General features: G+C 54.5%; 2 protein-coding genes across 4 annotated transcripts; both read right to left on the minus strand.

Annotated features, from left to right (window-relative positions):
• Positions 1-43: 43 nt before the first annotated feature.
• On the minus strand, positions 44-11,638 carry CEP85 (centrosomal protein 85). Of its 3 annotated transcripts, XM_085081297.1 has the most exons (14): positions 11,581-11,638; positions 10,317-10,388; positions 9,600-9,752; positions 6,944-7,662; positions 6,162-6,295; positions 5,490-5,607; positions 4,959-5,144; positions 4,467-4,619; positions 4,226-4,380; positions 3,904-4,024; positions 3,422-3,472; positions 3,229-3,336; positions 2,485-2,713; positions 44-2,217 (listed from the first exon to the last, which is right to left on the minus strand). In XM_085081297.1, exons 2-14 carry the CDS (start codon positions 10,369-10,371, stop codon positions 2,054-2,056), a joined length of 2,346 nt encoding a protein of 781 aa, XP_084937423.1. In that variant the 5' UTR covers positions 10,372-10,388; positions 11,581-11,638; the 3' UTR covers positions 44-2,053. The 3 variants fall into 3 exon arrangements, with proteins under 3 accessions (XP_084937423.1, XP_084937425.1, XP_084937424.1); XM_085081299.1 differs by lacking the exons at positions 9,600-9,752; positions 10,317-10,388; positions 11,581-11,638 and adding an exon at positions 8,010-8,219; XM_085081298.1 differs by lacking the exons at positions 9,600-9,752; positions 10,317-10,388; positions 11,581-11,638 and adding an exon at positions 7,998-8,218.
• A 570-nt stretch (positions 11,639-12,208) lies between these two features.
• On the minus strand, positions 12,209-18,727 carry CNKSR1 (connector enhancer of kinase suppressor of Ras 1). The gene is made up of 21 exons (XM_085081296.1): positions 18,619-18,727; positions 18,178-18,335; positions 17,697-17,887; positions 17,536-17,620; positions 17,325-17,366; positions 16,949-17,248; positions 16,808-16,867; positions 16,377-16,445; positions 15,969-16,088; positions 15,745-15,830; positions 15,148-15,281; positions 14,890-15,065; positions 14,678-14,708; positions 14,402-14,574; positions 14,231-14,304; positions 13,714-13,785; positions 13,549-13,622; positions 13,274-13,338; positions 13,091-13,193; positions 12,782-12,963; positions 12,209-12,698 (listed from the first exon to the last, which is right to left on the minus strand). Exons 1-21 carry the CDS (start codon positions 18,668-18,670, stop codon positions 12,495-12,497), a joined length of 2,451 nt encoding a protein of 816 aa, XP_084937422.1. The 5' UTR covers positions 18,671-18,727; the 3' UTR covers positions 12,209-12,494.
• Positions 18,728-18,747: the final 20 nt, after the last annotated feature.

The raw sequence follows: 18,747 nt of genomic DNA on the forward strand, positions 1-18,747 counted from the left end.
TCCCGCAGCTCCTCCCTCCCCACCCAGGACGGCCTCGCACGAGTGGGTCAGAGCAGCTTTATTCGATACTCCGAATACTCGATACAAACAAGCGGTGACACACAGGCTGGTACAAAGACTCTGAGCCCGACCGGACCGGGCACGACACGGGACCTGAGGGGACATGAGTGGCACGAGGAAGGGAGCACTGTCCTGTCCCCCTGGCCTGGGGTGTTGGGTAACAAAGGGGCCAAGATTTGCCCTGCACCAGCAGCAAACAGCACATGGAATCACCCCCTTGGCCCAAGGGGCTCAGCTGTGCCGGAGGATGATGAGGGAACACAGGAGGGGAACGCAGGACCTGAGCAGCAGCTGCTGGAACAGGGCCAGGCAGCAGCTGAGGTGGTTTCAGCCACAGTAATCTCATCTCAGAATCACCTCTGTCAGGGCAGAGGGCCAACCTGTCCCCTCACAGCACCCAGGAACGAGATCTTGCACCCCTAAGCAAAGAGGGGATAGAAAAGATGATGCTCAACAGCCCCCTAAGAACCAGCAGAGCTCCCGGCAGTCAGGACAAACAGCTTCAAAAATAGCCTTGGAAACGTGTTTTGCTCAGTACACAGCACCAGCAGCTTGGGGACAGACACAGGCAGGAACAGAACACCCAGGACAGACAGACAGACACTGCCAGGCACACACTGCTGTGTGCTCCCTGTGCAGGACAAACCAATCAATTCCTTGCCACCATCACCCATGGTGGCCAAAGACTGAGAACAAAACAGATTTGGTCTTAAATTTTAACACAAAGGAACAACAAAAGCATTTCTGCCAATCCCAGGGCTCACAGCCCCAACGAGAACCAAGAGCAACCAAAGAGCACAAGTGTCAGCAGGATTTTCCCTGTTATAACTTGGTGTCTTGCTCTTAACTCATGCTGAAAACCAAAGTTCCACCCTCAGACTCAGTACAGTAAAGTTGCCACTGGGGTTATGGAGGGTTGAGGTACAGTGAAACTGATCCCACACTGAAATCCCATTACTTGCAGAGGAGCAGGAAGGAGAGACAAGGCTATGACAAAGCCCAAGTGGCCACTGCCTTGTGCCACCCCTCCACATTAGGACCAGTATGGCTTTCTCCCAGTAAAGCAGAGGTGTGTTCCTGGGGCACAGAGGCTCCTGGAGGTTCTGACAGGAGCCACAGACATTTGGGGCTCCCCAGGACCCTTTGTGATGGCTCTAAAAGGCTGTGAGAAGGAAAAGCAGCTCCTCACCTGCCAGTGGATACATTAGGCACGGAGCAGTGTGGGGGCAGAGGGTTTTTCCAGCTCATTAAGGCACTTCAGCATCAATCCACTTCCTCTGCAGTCTGAACCACACCCCACTCCCAGTGCTATTTCAGGGGGACAAAAGGCTTAAGGCTTCTGGGGTAACAGTGCCCAGGGGGAGCATTTCCAAAGCCTTTTAGTGTTGCTTTATTCCTCAACTCGTGCTGGCTACTGAAAGACACTGGTTGCATTTACCTGAGGAAAGCAGGTCCTGCTCCATCAACCCAAGGCAGTAGCACCTCAGTGTAAATGCCAGCAGTGAAACTGGCACACCTGCCTGCCTGTGGAATCCAGATTTCCCACAAACACTCAGATAATCCTCTGGTCCCACTGGTCACACAGGACCTGCACGGGGAAGTTATCAGCAAGACCAGGGCATACATTTCCTTTTAGCCACCATTTTAACTGTCACGTTTGCATGTTCAGCATTTGACATGCCTGGAAGGCAAGTCAGAATTCATCTCCCAACATCAGAGACCACAGCAGCTCCAGCAAACACAGCATAAAACATTCCACAAGATCAAAGCTGCTGCAAAGCCTGACACCGAAGCCCTGAATTATCCCAGTTAGCCAGTCAGCAGCTGAACACTTCTGGCAACAAACCCTCTGATTCCTCACAGATCAGAAAAGTCACACATCCTGTACCCGAGCAGAGAGATGGTAAAGTGCTGAATAGGTTTAGGGTTGTAGGAGCACGAGACTCCTGAGAGTTTCAAGTCTTCATTTCCTGTCTTACTTTGGGAGTGTTCTTTACTGGGTCATGCAGTTGTCTCCCATGTCCTGAGCGTATCTGTCAGATATCGCAGTCCTTAAGTCCTCCACGTCTTTGTGAAGCTGTTTTACCTCCACCAGTTTCTTGGCCAATCCATCATGGCTCAGCAGGTCCTCCTTCTCCTTCACAGGGTACTGCACAGCTGTGGGGTCAGAGAAGGGACTCTCCTCACATGCAGTTCTCACCAAGGATGACACACATTTGCAAGTCAGCCAGAAAAACCAACTCACATTTGCAAAAGAGGTTCTACTTAACATTCAGTTATTACAACATGCACCTTTAAAGCAAGCCAACCACAGAAAGGGCGTTCAGAAGCCCAGAAAGAGGAGAACTTTCCATGCTCTGGGTGAGTTAATTCTGACACAGCACAGGAACAGAAGGGTTTGTTCTGCCATCGCTCTGTACTTACAGTGAATGCCCAGGAGCAGAGAGAGGTTGGGGTCCTTGCCCTGAGCCCTCTGGGTGACAATGCTGTAGACAGACTGTAAATCCTGCAGGCAGACAGCCAGCTCCCCGTGCAGCTCCTGGGCCAGGCGGGCTGTGTCAGCAGGCAGGGGCTGGGCTGTCAGCTGGGCCTGCCGGAGTCGCTCCTGCAGCGTCAGGTTCTTCTCGATCAGGTCCTGGTTCTGCACGGACAGCTGGACACACGGACATGGCACCTCAGTGGGCACTCGGGGCACAGCTACCACGTTTAGTGCAACTGCTCCACAGTGGAAGCACTGAGGGCAGAGCTGGTTTGCATCCAGCCCTCCAGGCAAGGGCGAGAGGAGCAAATGCCACTCCCACATGGGGTCTGGATCAAACATGAAGTGCCCCATGAAACTGCACTGTCCCTGCCGAGGCCTGTGCAACAAAGGCTTCCAGGAGGTTGTGCACCCCAGCACTGCCATCCCTTCCCTCGAGGGCTGTGCTGTGCTTGGGCTCTGCTAGGCTTGGGCTCCTGCTCTGCTGCCCTCAGCTGGCAAGCTCAGCCTCCTCCAGCCCATCCTGAGGAAGTTTCCGAGGCTCAACCTGCTTTCTCCTGCTCTTGAGCAGCCCTAGCAGGGCAACTGACTAGCATTAAACACAAGAGATTGTGCTGCTGACTAAGTTCAGGGCCTTGCTAACAGGCAATCTATGGTTCAGTCAGTGCTACACCCAAACACCCCCTGACCTCTTTCACGGCAGCCCGGAGCTGCTGCAGAGCATTTTCCTTTCTCATCGCCTCCTCTCTCAGAGCTTGGCTTGTCTCCTCTTCCTGGGCCACCCGTTCTTCTAGGTTCTGGAAGAGACCATGAGAACACAGTAAGTCTAACTCATTTCACAGCATATTCTCAAGTCCTGGGTCCCTCCCCATCACCTCTCACCTTGACTTGCAAGGATAACTGCTCCATCTTCTTCTGCTTTTTGTCCACAATCTGGAATCAAAAACAGAGGCATCAGAACTGGCCACACAGATCCATTAATACCACAAGGAATTCTCCTTCAGTAGGACAGCATCCCCTCTCCTCCTCTTTCCTGTCCATTTACTGCTCTAATCACAGATGCTCTTAGTAGTGGACTTGGATAAAAGGCAGCATTAGATTTATCAGCTAAAAACAGACCAGAGACATTGTATTTTTGTGGTTTTCCTCTTCCCTCTTCTGCATTTTGCAACTTCTCCCCAGCATTACCGGAGAAGTGTTTGGTTATCACACCAAGAACAGCTTTTAGAACCCTGCAGTCTGAAATTCCAGGAACTGCTGCTTCAGTGCAATTCTATCTGTAAAAACCCCTGATTTCATCTGAGTGCCTGGTGTGACTCAGTGGAAGGAAAATTGTGTGATTCCCGACTGGGACAGCCCCTTACCTTCCTGAGGCAGTCACACTCTTTCTTCAGAGAGTCGTATTCCATTTTCTGCCTCTCCCCATCCTGGCCAGGGGGTCCTCTCTCTGCATTCTTTGCATGCTGCTGCAACTTGTCCTGCAAGCTGCAATTAGCAGAACACCATGGAAAAAAAAACCAAAAACCAAACACCTTTATTTATGGTGTTTCCCTTACTTTAAGAAGGGAAGCAATATAAGTAGTGAAATTATTTTCACATCAGATGCCAGTGTTGCATCTCAGCCCACAATGTGCCAGGGCTGTACAATTCCTGTAGTGCCAAGATGAGTTTATTCCCAATTCCTACCTGCGCACAGTGGACAGAAGCTCTGTCTCCTTGTGTTTTTGGGTTTCCAGCTGCGTCTCTTTCTTCCTGAAAGCACCCTGGAGATCTCCAAGCTCTGTTTCCAGTTCCAGCACTGTTTCCTGCAGGGCTGCAGCCTTCAGTTCATATTCCTTCAGCTGCAACAAAAGGGGAGTAACTGCAGCTGTAGGAAAGTCATCTGAGCAATGTGAAGAGCCATCATTGCAACTCGAGGAAGTTTTACCTTCTGACTCTGTTTCTGGTGGTCCTCAAGGGTTGGAAGATCAGCCAAGTATCGTTCCAGGGTTTCGATTCTCTGCTGTCTCTCTCTGTTTTGTTCAGATTCCTTCTGGCATTTCTTTTTAAGGTTGTTAATGTGTTTGTCTCTTCCCTTTACCTGCAGGGACAATTACAGACAAGTTAAGTTTATATAATTTCTTATCGGTTTTTCAGTCTTCTGTAAGCCCACTCATTTCGCTTTTTGCACACCACACAACACCAAAATACAAGATCACCTTAACTTAGGAGCATTTCTGCTCATTTAACTAAAGACATAGTTAAAAAAGGAGGTACTGAAATGCTTCTAACTGCAGGAGGAAGGGCTTTTGCTTATAAACCAGTCTACAAGGAGATGAGCAAACACATGCAATTACAGACTGCCACAGAAAGGTTGCACCTCAGAACTACACTGACAAAGAAAATAGACCTTCCCGCCTCTAGAGCAACACGATCATACCCTTTCTTCTTGTTTCTTTAACTCTTCTGCATGTTTCTGCACCGTTTCCTTCAGTGACTCCCTGACCAGCTTCACATCCACCTCCGCAGCAGCCAGTTTCCTCTCCAGCTCGATGTTCTCCTTACTGAGGGACTCAGTTTTCTCTGTGAACTGTGCTCGGAGGAAAGTGTTCTCCCGCTGCAGCTCCTGCAGGCAGAGACAGCCCCTGAATTCGGGTAGCTACAATGTGGCACCGGTGTGACAGCTGTGTCCTCATCCCTCCCAATTCCCAAACACCCCTCAGCCCATCTGACACACTCTGGAATAGCACTTGTCAGTGCTGCCAGGTGTTTGCATCACCAGCACTGCTTTAATGCAACCAAAGGACCTCAGGGCTGGAAACCTCAGGGGACACAGAGTATCCCAGAGGGGATGGGAACAACTCCACACAAGGGATAATTTGACTCTGCATAGTCCTGCTCAGCAAACACCTCGGCAGGAGTGGCAGGGCCATTGCATTCAACACACATTTCTCTCTGACACCTGCTGTACCTGCATCCTCAGCATGTAGACATCTCCATAGGATGCTGGGCAGCCCAGCAGGGCACTGTGAACCTGCAGTTCACTCTCCCGGACCTTCTGCTCCAGCTGGGAGATGTGCTGCCTTTGTCTGGAACAAAACAGGCAATTCACTGTTCTCAAACATAGAGAGCAGCAGCACAACACAAACAGTGCCACCTCAACACTGCTGCTCCACACAGTGACAGGCAGAGGAGAAAGAGGACTCTGCAACTAAGAGTTGACATGCAGAGAAATAATCTGAAAGGTAAACATTTTGACTGTTTTTACAATTGTTATTAACTTTTCTTCCCTTCCCTCTCTTCAAAACCTTTCCCCCAACAATGATTATAGATAAAACACAGAAGCCACAGATTCTAGAGGATCCAGCGTGGCTCTGGATCTTAGGAGTGAAACAAACAGACAGCAGATGACTCAAAATAAGGAAGAAGTATTTACAGTCCAAATGCTGAAGGTACTTTTCATTAGGACTTACTTTTTCAAAAAGCTTGTGGACCACTAGCCTTAAAGGTCATTATATTGTTCTTTGCAACAAAACAAGATCAACTGAGCAAAAGGAACTCTGAGAAATGAGATTTCCTTGGTACTCTCCAAAATAAAAATGCACTGGAGTGTTTAAGCCACATGTCAGTGTCAAAGCCTTACCTGTCTATGAGGAGCTCTTTCTCCTTGAGCAGGTTTTCATTGGAGTTCAGGATGTTGATCCACTGAGCTGGGTCAGGTGCAGGCAGTGATGAGGAATACATGGAGGAATGGGGACAGGAGCCTCCATTTTGTAACTGCGAGAGGAGACAAAGCAAGGAGGGAGAGGTTTGTGTCCCACAGGGGTAATTGCAACATTGCTGGAGCTATTTTGCACACTGTGTGCTCATCTGCATGCCAGGGCACGGCTATTTCAGTCTCTGTTGATGTCCAAGAACAAAAAACTTTGCCCAAGCACAACTGGAAGATTAACAAATAATTTTAGATCACTGTGTTAGCTCGCTGGAAACAATTTGTCTCCATTAGGGTACAGCTGGTGGGAGGTGGTAAACAAACCATTTCCACCTAATAAACTGTAGTTAGTTTAATGCATTTTTTCAAAGAAAGTCTTTCTTAACCCTAGATACAGACAAAAATTATTCTAGAAACTGTTTAGAACCTCTTGGCATGCTTTTTCTTCAGTTTCTAGCAGACAGAGTGTTTCAGCTCTTGATCTGGCAGGTGGTGCAGCCCTGTAACATAATCCAGGGCTGCTCTGCACACACAGCGTGTCAAACGATACCTGTGACACCACAAGCTGTAAAAACAGACCATTAGGAGACTTTTGGTGTCACTCAGGGAGAAGCATGAGACATTTTCCCCCTTGCTTCCTAAGTCTGGGACAATGATTCCTGACTAAAGAGGTGGGAAGGGTTTCAAATTCACACACACTAGCAGCTGCCTACCTGCATCTGCTCCACCTGCAGTCGCACTTTGTCCAGCTGCTGTTTCCAGGCACTGAGCTCACAGACTCCCTGGTGGGTGTGTAGTGTGCAGCCTTCCTGCATCCACGCTCGGGATGGGGGAGTTACTACGGGTTTTGCAAAGAAATTGTTGGCCTGAAGTCCTGATGGCATCAGCCTGCTGCTGCTGGGCCATGTCCCGTCCCGGGGCTCACAGGCTCCGTTGGCCCCCGGTGTCTGTTTGCTCTCTGGCAGCACCTTGTAATGGTCCTTCCCTGCCTCAGAGCTTGGGTTGAACTTCTGGCACCTGTGCAGAGGGTCAGTGCACAGGTTGTCCAGAAAGAGAGACTGGTTAAGGGTGCGCTCGATGGCAGGGGTGTCAAACTTCCAGGTGTCTTCTGTCCTCGTGTGATCAGCAGCAGGAGGCCAGGGGTGCTCACAGCCGTTTTCCCCTGGAGCTCTGTAGGGACGCAAAAGCTCCCTGGGTGGCACCTGAGAGGACTTCCCAGAGTTAAAGTCCCCGTTCCTCGTGAGCCCTGGGTGGTCAGGGGCAGAGCCTGGCACAGCAGGCTTGGAAGAGCTCTGGGAACAGCCCTGGTCTCCTGCAGGGCACAGCTTGGAGGGTGAGGCACCCAGGGTGGAAGGCATAACGTGGGCTGTTGGAATGGTCACCTGGGTTCTGATGGGATGGAATGAGGAACCGCTACTGGAATTGCAGAAGTCTAGGGAAAGAAGAAGAGTGACACTCTAATTACAGTCCTGAAAATACAACCCTCCTGTGAGCTTTCCAAAGTAATTTCAAAGCCAGTTCCTTTCCCACTGAACATGTCCTCCTAAGCAGCAGCATGACTCAGGCACACCTTGCTCACCCTCACTACAAGTTTCAGGAGCCTGCTGACCTTTTCCTACCACCACAAGAAAAACCCAAGTTTAATCCAGTCCACATTTCTAACCCTTGTTTTTAAGCTACTCTAGTATAATCTTAAATCAACAAGGTTATCTTTCTCTAGGTTCAGAAATCAAGTCCTTGATACTGAATAAAAAGGCTGAAACTTACTGAGCTGAACACTGAGCCCGTGATCCTGCTCTGCCTGTCCCACAGCTCAGCAACTCCAAACTGTGTGCAGAGCTAACAGGAACCTTCCCTGAGCCCATGATGAGCCTCCAACATCGCTGACCCCACAGATCTGACCTTCCAGCTCCTCCAGGACGCTGCGGCAAGAGCGTGTCCTAGAGCTGGAGCAATGGCTCTCACCTATTGCCACAGGAAGTGAGACAGAGCTCCCGTCCTGCCAGCGGGGCACCAAACCTGGCTGCAGGGAACTCGGGGTTATTCTTAGCAACTCTCAGATTTCAATACAGCAACAGCAAGAGCTGAGAAAGGCAAACAGCAAAGTGCCTGTTCCCACTCCTTGTCCTGATACGTTCTGTGTCGCAGTAATTCCAGGTTTCTCCCAGGAACACACACTTGATTTCCTCATGGCTTTGGCCAAAGGCCCATCGCCACGTGATGCTCCAACAAATCACCCTCCCTCCTGTTTGTACTCTCCAAGCATGCTACAACAATGAATAAACACTACCATTTGAATACAGCCCAAATCAAACTCTGCAAAGACCAAAATCATGCTACAGAAAAACTGTCACAATAAAATGCTCAATCCTTTCATCAAAAATGAGCAGTGAGGGCAGAAAATCTCTCAGCCCCTGCATAGAACACCATGCTACCAGGCAGCTGCAAGCACGTTCACCTTGGCAAAGAGAAGAGACAGTACCATTTCCTTTTACAGCCCCTAAATTTATCCCCTGGTGTCACTGTCAGGAACTCGAGTTCCCTGACCAGCACATCACGTGTGGGTGCTGCAATCAGTTCCTTGAGTGTGCTGAGGGTCCTCACAACATTTCTGACTAATGTACTGAGCTCAGCGTGCCTCAGCAGCAGCCAGGGCTGCAGGTCACCCTCGGCTCTTACAAACAAGGCTGTGACATCACCAGAGCTCAGAAGGGCCACTTCCAAAGAGGAAATCATCCCCCCTGTCCTCACCTGCCTACTGGGTGTTTTATTATCCTGAGAGAGGTTTGATGGAGCACTTAAACATGTGCTTGTGTAATATTTCTAGCAATACTTCCAATAGCCAGACTTGCTAAAGTCTCCATTTCACTTGTACATTAAGATCTACAGCTCATTCCAAAGGCTCCCTGAAACACGTGGATGTGTGAAGTGTTTCAAGGAACACCACGAACTTCCTCACTGCTGAAAAGAGAATCAACGAACATGAAAAAACAGGTGGAAAGGATTGCTGGGACAGGCAATTTCAGAGTGTGCCTCAGCTGAGGGCCAGGCTGCAGAGCTCTCAGCTCTAACTCTGCAGACAAACACATCTGAACAAAGAAATAATTTAAGAATTATTTCTTAAGAAAAGAAAAAATGACACAGCATGCTTGCTGATAAATCTCCCATTGGTCAATATGAACCAGCAAATCACCAAGGTGGCTTTTAGTCAGTTAAAACCACTGCAGTGAGACAATAACCAAGCTCAGAGAAGCAGCCAGTCCCATCCTAGCTTGGTTATGTTCCAGACATCTGGATGTGAAAGTCTCCAGATATTATCACAGGTTCTGCCCTCCAGGTTTTACATGCTGACCCAGAGGTGCCCATCACCTTCAGTGCTGTCTGAGCAGGAGGTGGCAGTGCCCCCATCGCCACTCTCGGCCACGCTGGGACAGCGGCTGACGCGGCTCTGCGGCTTCCCTGACAGCATCGGTGTTTTCCAGTCAGTCTCCAGGAACTTGCTCTTCTGACCAGTGCTGGGGTCTGGAGAGAAAAAACAGGGATATTTATACTTCACCCAACAGACTGAACAATTTAATACACCTAATTATGCCACATATAATTAGTAGTGCTTCCAAAACCCAAACTGATCCTTGCTTCACTCCCTGTGTTCCTGTTAAAAAAATATCTTTTGCAAAAGCAAATGGCAGGAAGCACGAGGAAGTAAAAGAATATCAACAGGAGACTGAAAAACAATCTTAGTAAAAGTCAGAATGCAGAAGTTGTAAATTATATTCCCATTGATTAGTTTGGTCATGTTACACCCAGCTGGTGCTCTGACTAAAAAGAGCAGCACAGCAAAACTGGACCAGTTAAAGAGGTATTTTTGCATTAACTCTAAAGAACTCTCCCACATTCATCAGCTATCAACTTCAGGGAGAAATTCATTATCAACTTATTCTCTACCCTTGCCTGCTTTTTCAAGAATAAGATTCTTTTGAACAAAAAAGCTTTTGGTAAAGAATCTTCTGAGGGCCAGGTGTCTCCTCAGAGAAACTGAAATGGGATCCGACAGCAGCAGGGCTTTGCAGAAAGGACTGTGCTTACCCAGTGGATTGTTCTGCTGGAGCCTCAGGTCTGCATCTTTCTCAGGAGCAGCCATCTTATCTATCCAGAGAGCTGGATAAATGAAAAAAAAATCTTATTTTAAGTGACTATAAGCCACACCCTGTTCCCACTAACCAAGCAAAGGGTACACACACATCAGATATTCATCAGAGTATTTAATTAGTATTTAATTCGCTTCTCCTCCAAAAACAAATCTGTTTTTTTTCCTGCAGCAAGAGAGGTAATACTTAGACAAAAACAAAACCCTTGTAGGTTTTCTTTATGTGTGAGGAAGGAGAATTCCTGTTTGCACTATTCTCCAGGCATTCAGCAGCACCTTTCAGCTATTATCCCCATGGCAAGTATTTATAAAGCACCTATCACCACAGTACTTACATACTGAATTTGTGTCTACAGAGACTAAAAATTTCTCTATAAAAGTCTTAACTCTCAACCAGATCATTTCTGCCCTCTGTAGAGGTCACTGAGCAACTACATTAGGAAAAAATGTCTTTCACAAATCAGCTTTGCTGTTCCATGAATAGCAATCTTTATCTGCCAGAGTTTTGGGTTAATTTACCTATTTCTCTGAGTGCTTCAGACAGTGAATTCCCTGTCTCTGATAATGCAAGTGCAATTTAAATCTACACAGTGGAAATTCAAGGCCTCTAGAAATCCATTCTCAATCCTCGATCAGCAGCTCTTACAGATTTTTGTGAAACTGATTCAAAGAGCTCAGAGAAGACATTACTTCCTAGAAAACATCCATATACACAGGTTTTACTGGAAATACAACCAACAGGATAATGAACCAGAAACAGCATTTCACTCAACAAAGAAATAAACCACTTCGAGCTAAATGTAGTGCTTATTATGGTTAATTTAGGTATAATTAGGTATAGCTGGATAAAGCTAGGTAGATATGCCTGATTTTTGGTAAATTTCTGAAGGGCTGGAGGTCCCTGAGGGTCTGAGGGGGTTCGTCCAGCAGGACCTGACCCGAAGAAGGCGGGGAGGGGATGTGGGGCCCTGAGGAGGAGCGGAGCCGGTCCCTGAGGGGCTGGGGTGGAAGGCCATGAGGGGCAGTCCCTGACGGGCCGGTCTCTGAGGGGCCGGTGCCGGTAGCCGGTGGCGGTTCCGGCGCGGCGATGGCGGTGCCGGTACCGTGTGGCTCTGGCCTCTGGGCTGGGGTCGGGTCGGGTCGGGCTGGGCTGGGCTAAGGTCCGGTCCGGTCGGGTCCGGTTGGTCAGTCTCTGTCCCTCACCTGCGGCCGCCGCGCCTCTCCCGCCAGCCCCGCGCGCCGCGACCGTTACCTCCGCCGGCGGGGGGCGGGACAGAGGATGGGGGCGTGACTTCTCCAGCACAGCAGCCAATCGAATGCACCGAATACGCCCCTGCCAGCCGCTCATTGGCTCGCCTGAACGCTATCCCCGCCCCGCAGCGCTGTGAGGGAGCGGCGGGCTGTGGAGGGGAAGAGTGGCCGCGGGCGGCACCCGTAGGGCGGGCGGTGAGGGAGCTGAGGGGATCAGCCTGGGGAAAAGGGGGATCGGGGGGAGTGTCCCGCTTTCCACAGCTTCCTGGCAAGAGGAAGAACAGGACAAGAGGAAACGGCCTCATGTTGCACCAGGGGAGGTTCAGGTTGGACATCAGCAGGAATTCCTTCATGGAAAAGGTGGTCGAGCACTGGCACAGGCTGCCCAGGGCAGTGGTTGAGTCACCATCCCTGGGAGTGTTCAAAACATGTGGATGTGGCACTTGGGGACGCGGGTTAGTGGTGAAGGCGGCAATGCTTGGGTTACAGCTGGACTCGATGTTCTTAGAGGTCTTTTCCAGCCTAAACAATTCCATGATTTGATGATTTCAGCGCCAAGAAAAACCACAGCAAAACCAGCCCCTGTCAACACATTTATTTACAGGAGAAGAGCCCGTGGCCGGGCCGGCTGGCAGCACCACAGCGGGGCACATTCCTCAGGGAAATCCCCCCTTGTCAACCTGCAGCCAAGGCAGAATAAACTTGGAAAAATTAAGACTGTCACAGAAGCCACTTCCCGTACGGAGTGGCCCTGCTGGGGACTGAGCCTTCCAAATGTCTTCAGGCTCCCCCAGCACAGAACACCCCCTGTGCTCCCACAGCACCGAGTCCTGTCGGCACCACCCATGCCGTGTCCTGGCGGGATGTCAGGGTTCAGCCGCGTCCTTATGGGGGCCATGGTGCTCCCCAGCATCCCCCTGGTCGTGGCCCTGGCCCTGCCGCCCTGCCCAGCCCTCCCGCAGCTCCTGGTACAGCTCCTGGTGCTCCTCCTTCCAGCGCCTGAACGTGTCCGAGGTGAGCACGGCCTCTCCCAGCAGCTGCTCCAGGGCCTGCAGCTCCGCCAGCTTCGCCTGCCCGGAGCAAGGGCACATTTTAGGGGGGACACCCATGGGAATGGGGTTTTTAGGGGCTCCAGGGGGCTGCGGGGTCCCACCTTGAGCGTGCTCTGCAGGGCCCGCACGGTGTGCACCCTCTCGTTGATGTGGGGGTTCTTGTTGCGCCGCAGGAAGGACTTGCGGCACTGCTCCTGCGTCAGGAAGCGCTGCTGCCCGATGAGGGACACCCCGCCCTGCTTCAGGCACCGCATCAGGCTCTCCAGATCCTCCCCAGCGGGGTCTGGGCAAGGAGAGGGGGCACTGGAGCACAGGACAGCCCTGAGACCCCGCAGGGCTCCCCCGTGCATGACCCTGCCCTGAGGGTGGTGACAGGGTGACAGGGGGTCAGATGTCCTCCCAGCACCTACCCAATGGGGAGCAGGGCCGGGGGCTGCCCTGGGGGCTGCTGGCTGCACTGCTGGCTGGGGAGAGCTGGGCCTTCTCCGGGGTATTCTGCAGCCTCTTCCTTGGCTGAGGGAGAGACAGGGCAGGAGGTGAGACAAGGAACCTCTGTCCCTCTGTCCCTGGGATGGCTCCCCAGGGCCACTCACCGAGTCAGATCCATGTCTGGGGGACTCATCATCGGGGTCCTCGGCTTCTGTCTCACTGTAGCAGTCTGGAGGCCATGGGGGAAGATAAATTCCCTCCCAGGGCTGAGAATCATCCCAGCCCCCTCTCAAAGGAGTGTTTCTTACATTCCCCCAAATCATGGGCCAAGCTCCCAGCAGTCCCAGCTGTGGCACCAGGCACTGCTGCCCCATCAGGACCCCTGCAGGGTCCCCATCTCCCACTGACCCCGACTCCCACCCCAGGACAGGCCCATTACCTTCTTCCTTGTCTGGGACTGCCTGGTGGGCCAGGGTGTACTTTGTTTTGGCTGTTACGAGGCGACTGACCCACCTGGAGAGGGAAAGGGTGGATGGACAGGGTGGAGGGTCTTGGCCAGCCCAGGGTGGCAGGGCCAGTGCTGACCAGTGGCTCCGTGACTCACATGCTCAGGTCTGCCAAGGTTTCGGCAGCGAAGACAAAGGGCTTGTACGTCTGGTGGCACAGCTGGAACACGCTGAGGACAGGGGGGTGGCTGCCTGTGCTGCTGTGGTGATAGAGCCAGCCCCACGCCCCCTCCAGCCTCCCCAGCACTGCAGCCCCCCCATCCCATCCCATCCCATCCCATCCCATCCCATCCCATCCCATCCCATCCCAGGCATCTGGGCTTTTTCCCAGCATGAGAGATGCTCCAGTCCTCAGCCTCAACCTAGATAACACCAAGAGGCACAGCACAGGTCTTGCTCAGAGTATTGCAAGGTGACAGCCCTGCAGGGACCCCACCAGCCCTGTGGGCATCTCATCAGCCCCATGGAAACCCCAGCAGCCTTGCAGGGACCTCACCAGCCCCATAGGGACATGCAGGTTGTTCCCAGCAGGACTCATCAACACATGCCCTTGGGACAGCATCACCCCCTCCTCCACCAGCAGCTGGGGGTGAAAATGAGACAGACCCCACTCACTATTTCTTCTTCTGCTCCCTTGTGCTCTCCAGGTTGTAGGTGGCCACGTTGATGAGTCCTGCAGCCCTCTCATCCTGCAGGGACAGGGACAGGGACAGCCATGTCTGCCACCACCCTGGGAAATCCTGGCTGCCCAGGTGGGGGGCAAGGACACCCAGTGCCCCCACTCACGTTGGGGTGGTTGTACCAGTAGAGCGTGTGGCCCTTGAGCACAAGCCAGCACCGCTTCCACTTCTGGGCCATGAAGCCCACGTGGTCCTTCTTCTTGAGGAGCCACCCATCGCAGTCCACCCGGCCCAGGTCCCGACACGAGACCCGCCGGCGGCTCAGCCTGGTCGCCACTCCTGCCACCACAGCGTTGGGGGTGTCAGGAGAGGGAAGGGGGAGCAGAGCCCCCCGGGACAGCCCCCAGCCCCGTTCAGCCCAGCCGGGCAGGGTCCTGCTCACCTTTTGGTCTGCGTCCTGCCTGGGGGCTGCCCTGGGCAAGGAGACAGAGACGAGCATTTAGTGACAGTGCAGGGGGAGTGAGGGCAGAGCAGCGTTTGCTGAGCCCCCCCAGCAGCACCCACAGCCCTTTAGGGACCCCAACTCACACACCCACAGCAGGGGCTCAGAGGGGGGCCCTGACACCCTCCCAGCATGTCCCCCCCAGCTCTCACCTCCCCAGGGAGCTGGCTGGGCTCTGCACCCCCAGCCCCCGTGGTGGGGGCTGCCGTGGGGCTCAGCTCTGTGGCACAGGGTCCGGCGGCAGCAGGGGTGCCCGGGGGAGTGCCCAGGGGGGTGTCCAGGGGGGTTCCCAGGGGGCTGCCACTGTCCCACACCTCCTCTGTAGCACCTGTGAACAGCAAGCAGGGCTGCAGCCTCAGATCCTGCGGGGGAATTGCTCCATCCCCGGACAGCCTCTGCTCCCATCCTACCCCGTCCAGACAGTCCAGGCAGCTCCTCCACAGCTGCCTCGGGCAGCCTCAGATCCCTCTTGTCCTCTTCCTTCTCCTCGTCACTGACGGGATCCGGGGCAGAGTCTGGTCCCGAGTCCAAGTCAGCCGCAACGCTGGGAGAAAAATGGGACCCCTGAGCCCCAAACCTCCCAGAGCCCTGCAGGGGTCCTGCAATAAACCTCGGGCTGGGGTACCCACGGCTCTCCCTGCGCTGGGAATGGGGCTGGAGGGGACTTGGTGGCAGAGCTCCAGCTCAGTTCCACCGGCCTCCCCAGCTCGGCTCATGCCCGCGCTGCCGCTGGCTCTCCACACGCCTTTCCATTCCGGGAGAGGAGAAGGGTCATGTCTAAATATAGTTTCAACCCCACTAAAACGTTACCGAGTGAATGAATTACAAAACCCCGCTTTTTTTTTCATTCCTTAAGACTCCTGGCAGCTTCCCGGGCTGCTCACAGGCAGCTGCTGCACAGCTGGCACCTCTTCCCCTAAAATAGAGCTGGGAAAGGGCCCTGGATGCATCCAAACATCTCCTTGCTGGCCAGACTGGGGATGTTGGGGTGTCAGGATGGGGCTCACCTGGACGTCAAGGACACGGGGCTGCCTGGGTTCTCACCGCTCCTGGGGCCAGAGGAATCTGCAGCATCCAAAAATGCTCCAGGGGGCTGTGGATGGAATGTCAGCACCAGCCCCATCCCACCACGGACCCCAGAGCTTTAGGGATCTCCAGTGTGACGGGAGACACCCAGCTCTGTGCACCTCTGGTTCCCAGCACATCCCAGTGTGGCACTGGGATCACTCACCTGCTGCCTGGGAGAGGGGGGTGAGCCGGGCAGGTCAAGGGGGATCTTCTTCAGCACCAAAGTCACCCTGTTCCCCTTCTCCAGCAGCTTCCTCGCCAGGTTGACAGGTGTCCAACCCACCTACACATCCTGGGTGAGCCACGGGCCATGGCCCCAACCCCACAGCTGCTGCATCCCCCAAACCCACCCCAGCCACAGATCTCACATCCCCCAAATCCTCCTGGCAATGGCTCTTGTGTCCCCGAGACCTTTCCCAGCCATGGCCCCTGCTTTTTGCTGGTCCCAACTCCTGAATCCTCCCCACCTCAGCCCCAGGATTCTCCCAGTCCTCCCAGCCTTGCAGCTCCCTGGCCATGTCTTCTGCACCAAATCCAGCAGCACCCTCGAGCCCCCAGCCCCCCAACTCACCACGAGCTGCTCGTTGACCTGCACAATCTCATCTCCGGGCAGGATGTGACCCCCGTGGGCAGCCAGGGCCTGGACAGAGGCAGAGGGGCAGTGGGGTGCCCAGTCCTGGGTTCTCTCCCCTCTCCCAAGCTAATCCCACTCAGGATCTCTCCCGGACAGGAAGAACCAGGGGGGTTAACCATTAACCCAACCCTGCACAGCACTGGCTGGAGCTGCTGGTGGGATTGGGGTGCAGAGGGGCTCCCCATGCCCAGGCTGTGCTCACTCATGGGATGAGCTGCACAGGCTCAGCCACAAGAAGCGCCCCCTGCTCTGGATTGCTAAGAGGTTCACAGGATCCCCGTGGGCTATTCCCCACGGGGCTAAAAGGGGGTGACTGAGGGACAGGGTGGCACAGGGGTGACAGACAGGGAGGGCAACCTTGCACTCACCTCCGAGGTGGTTGCAGACACGAAGTGCAAGCAGGAGCTGGTGGAGGTGATCTCAAAGCCCTGGGGGGACGAGATGAGGGTTTGAGCAGAAGGCTTGGAGACCCCAAGGCAGAGAGGGGCTCTGGGGTGGAGGGGACTCACCAGTCGGGCAGTGAGGAGTGGCTGGGGGCTCCCCAGAAGATCAGAGGGTGGTGTTGGGGTGTCAGGGGATCCTGGGGGGCTGCTCCATGGGCTGTGGGACAGTGTTGGCGTGCCAGGGGATGTTGGGGAGCTCTGCTGCTGGCCGAGGGGCAGCACTGGGGTGCCAGGGGACATCAGGGTGCTGTCCTGTGGGCCGGGGGGCAGCGGCAGCCCCACCCGCTGCAGCACAGCCCTGCGGTCCAGCAGTGCTGGGGGACTGCAGCCCACGATGCTCTCGCAGATGCCCACGATGTGCTGGCACTGCGGGTGACAGCAGGGGGTGAGGGCAGCCCTGGCAGCCCCCCGTGCCTGCCACCTCCTCCTCAGCCACACTCACAATCCGCAGGATGCCGCTGTTCCTCTCAGCCGCGGGAAGGTCCTGGGGGACAAGATATGGAGATGAGTGTGACGAGATGGGAATTCCCCCTGCATCCCATCTCCCTTCACCCCAGCTTTTCCCCACCTCCAGCCAGTAGAGCTTTGCAGGGTCAGGAGAGCAGCCAGCTGGTCCCCAACCCTGCCACCGAGCCCATCGCCATGGCACTCACCGCCTGCAGCGTCTCTGCCAGCTGGGCACAGAGCAGGATGATGTCCCGGCTGGCCGAAAAGTCATTGAGGGTGGAGAAGAGGTACCTTTGGGGGAAGACAGAGCTCAGCCCCCAGAGTTGAGGGCACCCAGCACCCAGGGGTGCCCTCACCTGCCCCTGACCTGTTGAGCCAAGAGAAGAGTTCCTTGGCAGCCCCGACCAGGTCGATGACTCGGGCCAGGAGGGTGAGGGAGGGTGGCTGGGGGGCATCCCCTGCTGCCAGCCCGCCCTGCACCAGGCTCTGGATGCCCTGTGCCAGCTCCTGCAGCCTCTCCGTCAGCGTCCGCAGGCTGGTGCTCGCCAGCCCTGTGTCCTGGGGGGACAGGATGGCAGGGGATGGATGGGTGGGAGGGTCTCTGGAGTGCCTGCATGTCCCCACCTTCACCCAGCCCACGGTGCCATCATTTCCTGCCCTCTGTCCCCTCAAAACCCCTCTCCACTGAGTCCAGGGTGCCCCTGTGTCCCCACCTCCATCCAGTGCAAGATGACCCCATCTGCCCCGTTCCACCCAGCCCCGGGTGATCCCACATCCTCCTCCTTCAGCCCAGGAAAGCCCCATGTCCCCCTGCTCCCCCTGCCACCCTGGGATCCCGCAGCACTCACCAGGTTACGGAGCTGCTCCACAGCCTCCAGCAGCAGCTCCTGGTGTCCCAAGGGCCACACACCCAGTGTCTCCAGGACCTCCACGTCCAGCCCCAGCAGGTCAGGCCCCGATAGCCCCCAGGCCTCGAAGGGATACCCCTGCACTGCCTCATCCAGCCCTGCCACAGACCAGTCCCCACTGTCAGTGTCCCTGCGGGGTGACCCCAGGGGTGACCCCTGGCTGATGGGAGGGTCCTCTCCATGCAATGAGTTCACCCAGCCTCAACCTGAACGGTGGGGATGGCCAGACCCCCCTTGCCACCCGCCATCCAGGGAATGCTCCTCCCAGGGAGAAGAGATGAGAGACAGGAAGTATTGCCACCCCCAGCCACACCAACCCGGCTACATGTCCCCAAGCTGGAGACACCTCACCCCAGAGCCCAGGGGCAGCCAGAGTCTCACCTCGGAGCCAGGCGGCCACCTGTGCGGGGCCCCAGGAACCCACGGGCTCCATGGCGGCGGGGCCGGATCGGCGGCGGGAGCGGAACGGCGGCGGGAGCGGAACGGCGGCGGGAGCGGCTCTCACCTGCG

Source organism: Lichenostomus cassidix, chromosome 23 (assembly GCF_008360975.1).
Source record: "Lichenostomus cassidix isolate B80296 chromosome 23, HeHo_3.0, whole genome shotgun sequence".
NCBI lineage: Eukaryota > Metazoa > Chordata > Aves > Passeriformes > Meliphagidae > Lichenostomus > Lichenostomus cassidix.

Excerpts from the sequence above, each read along its gene's own strand:
- CEP85 (XM_085081297.1), bottom strand. The coding sequence starts at position 10,371 with ATGGCTGCTCCTGAGAAAGATGCAGACCTGAGGCTCCAGCAGAACAAT. Across the intron at positions 5,145-5,489 it reads TCTACATGCTGAGGATGCAG|GAGCTGCAGCGGGAGAACAC; the intron begins GTACAGCAGGTG and ends CTCTGCCTGCAG. Across the intron at positions 4,025-4,225 it reads CTTCTGTCCACTGTGCGCAG|CTTGCAGGACAAGTTGCAGC; the intron begins GTAGGAATTGGG and ends TGCTAATTGCAG.
- CNKSR1 (XM_085081296.1), bottom strand. The coding sequence starts at position 18,670 with ATGGAGCCCGTGGGTTCCTGGGGCCCCGCACAGGTGGCCGCCTGGCTC. Across the intron at positions 16,089-16,376 it reads AGGTCAACGAGCAGCTCGTG|GTGGGTTGGACACCTGTCAA; the intron begins GTGAGTTGGGGG and ends CAGGATGTGTAG. Across the intron at positions 13,623-13,713 it reads ACCTTGGCAGACCTGAGCAT|GTGGGTCAGTCGCCTCGTAA; the intron begins GTGAGTCACGGA and ends TTCCCTCTCCAG.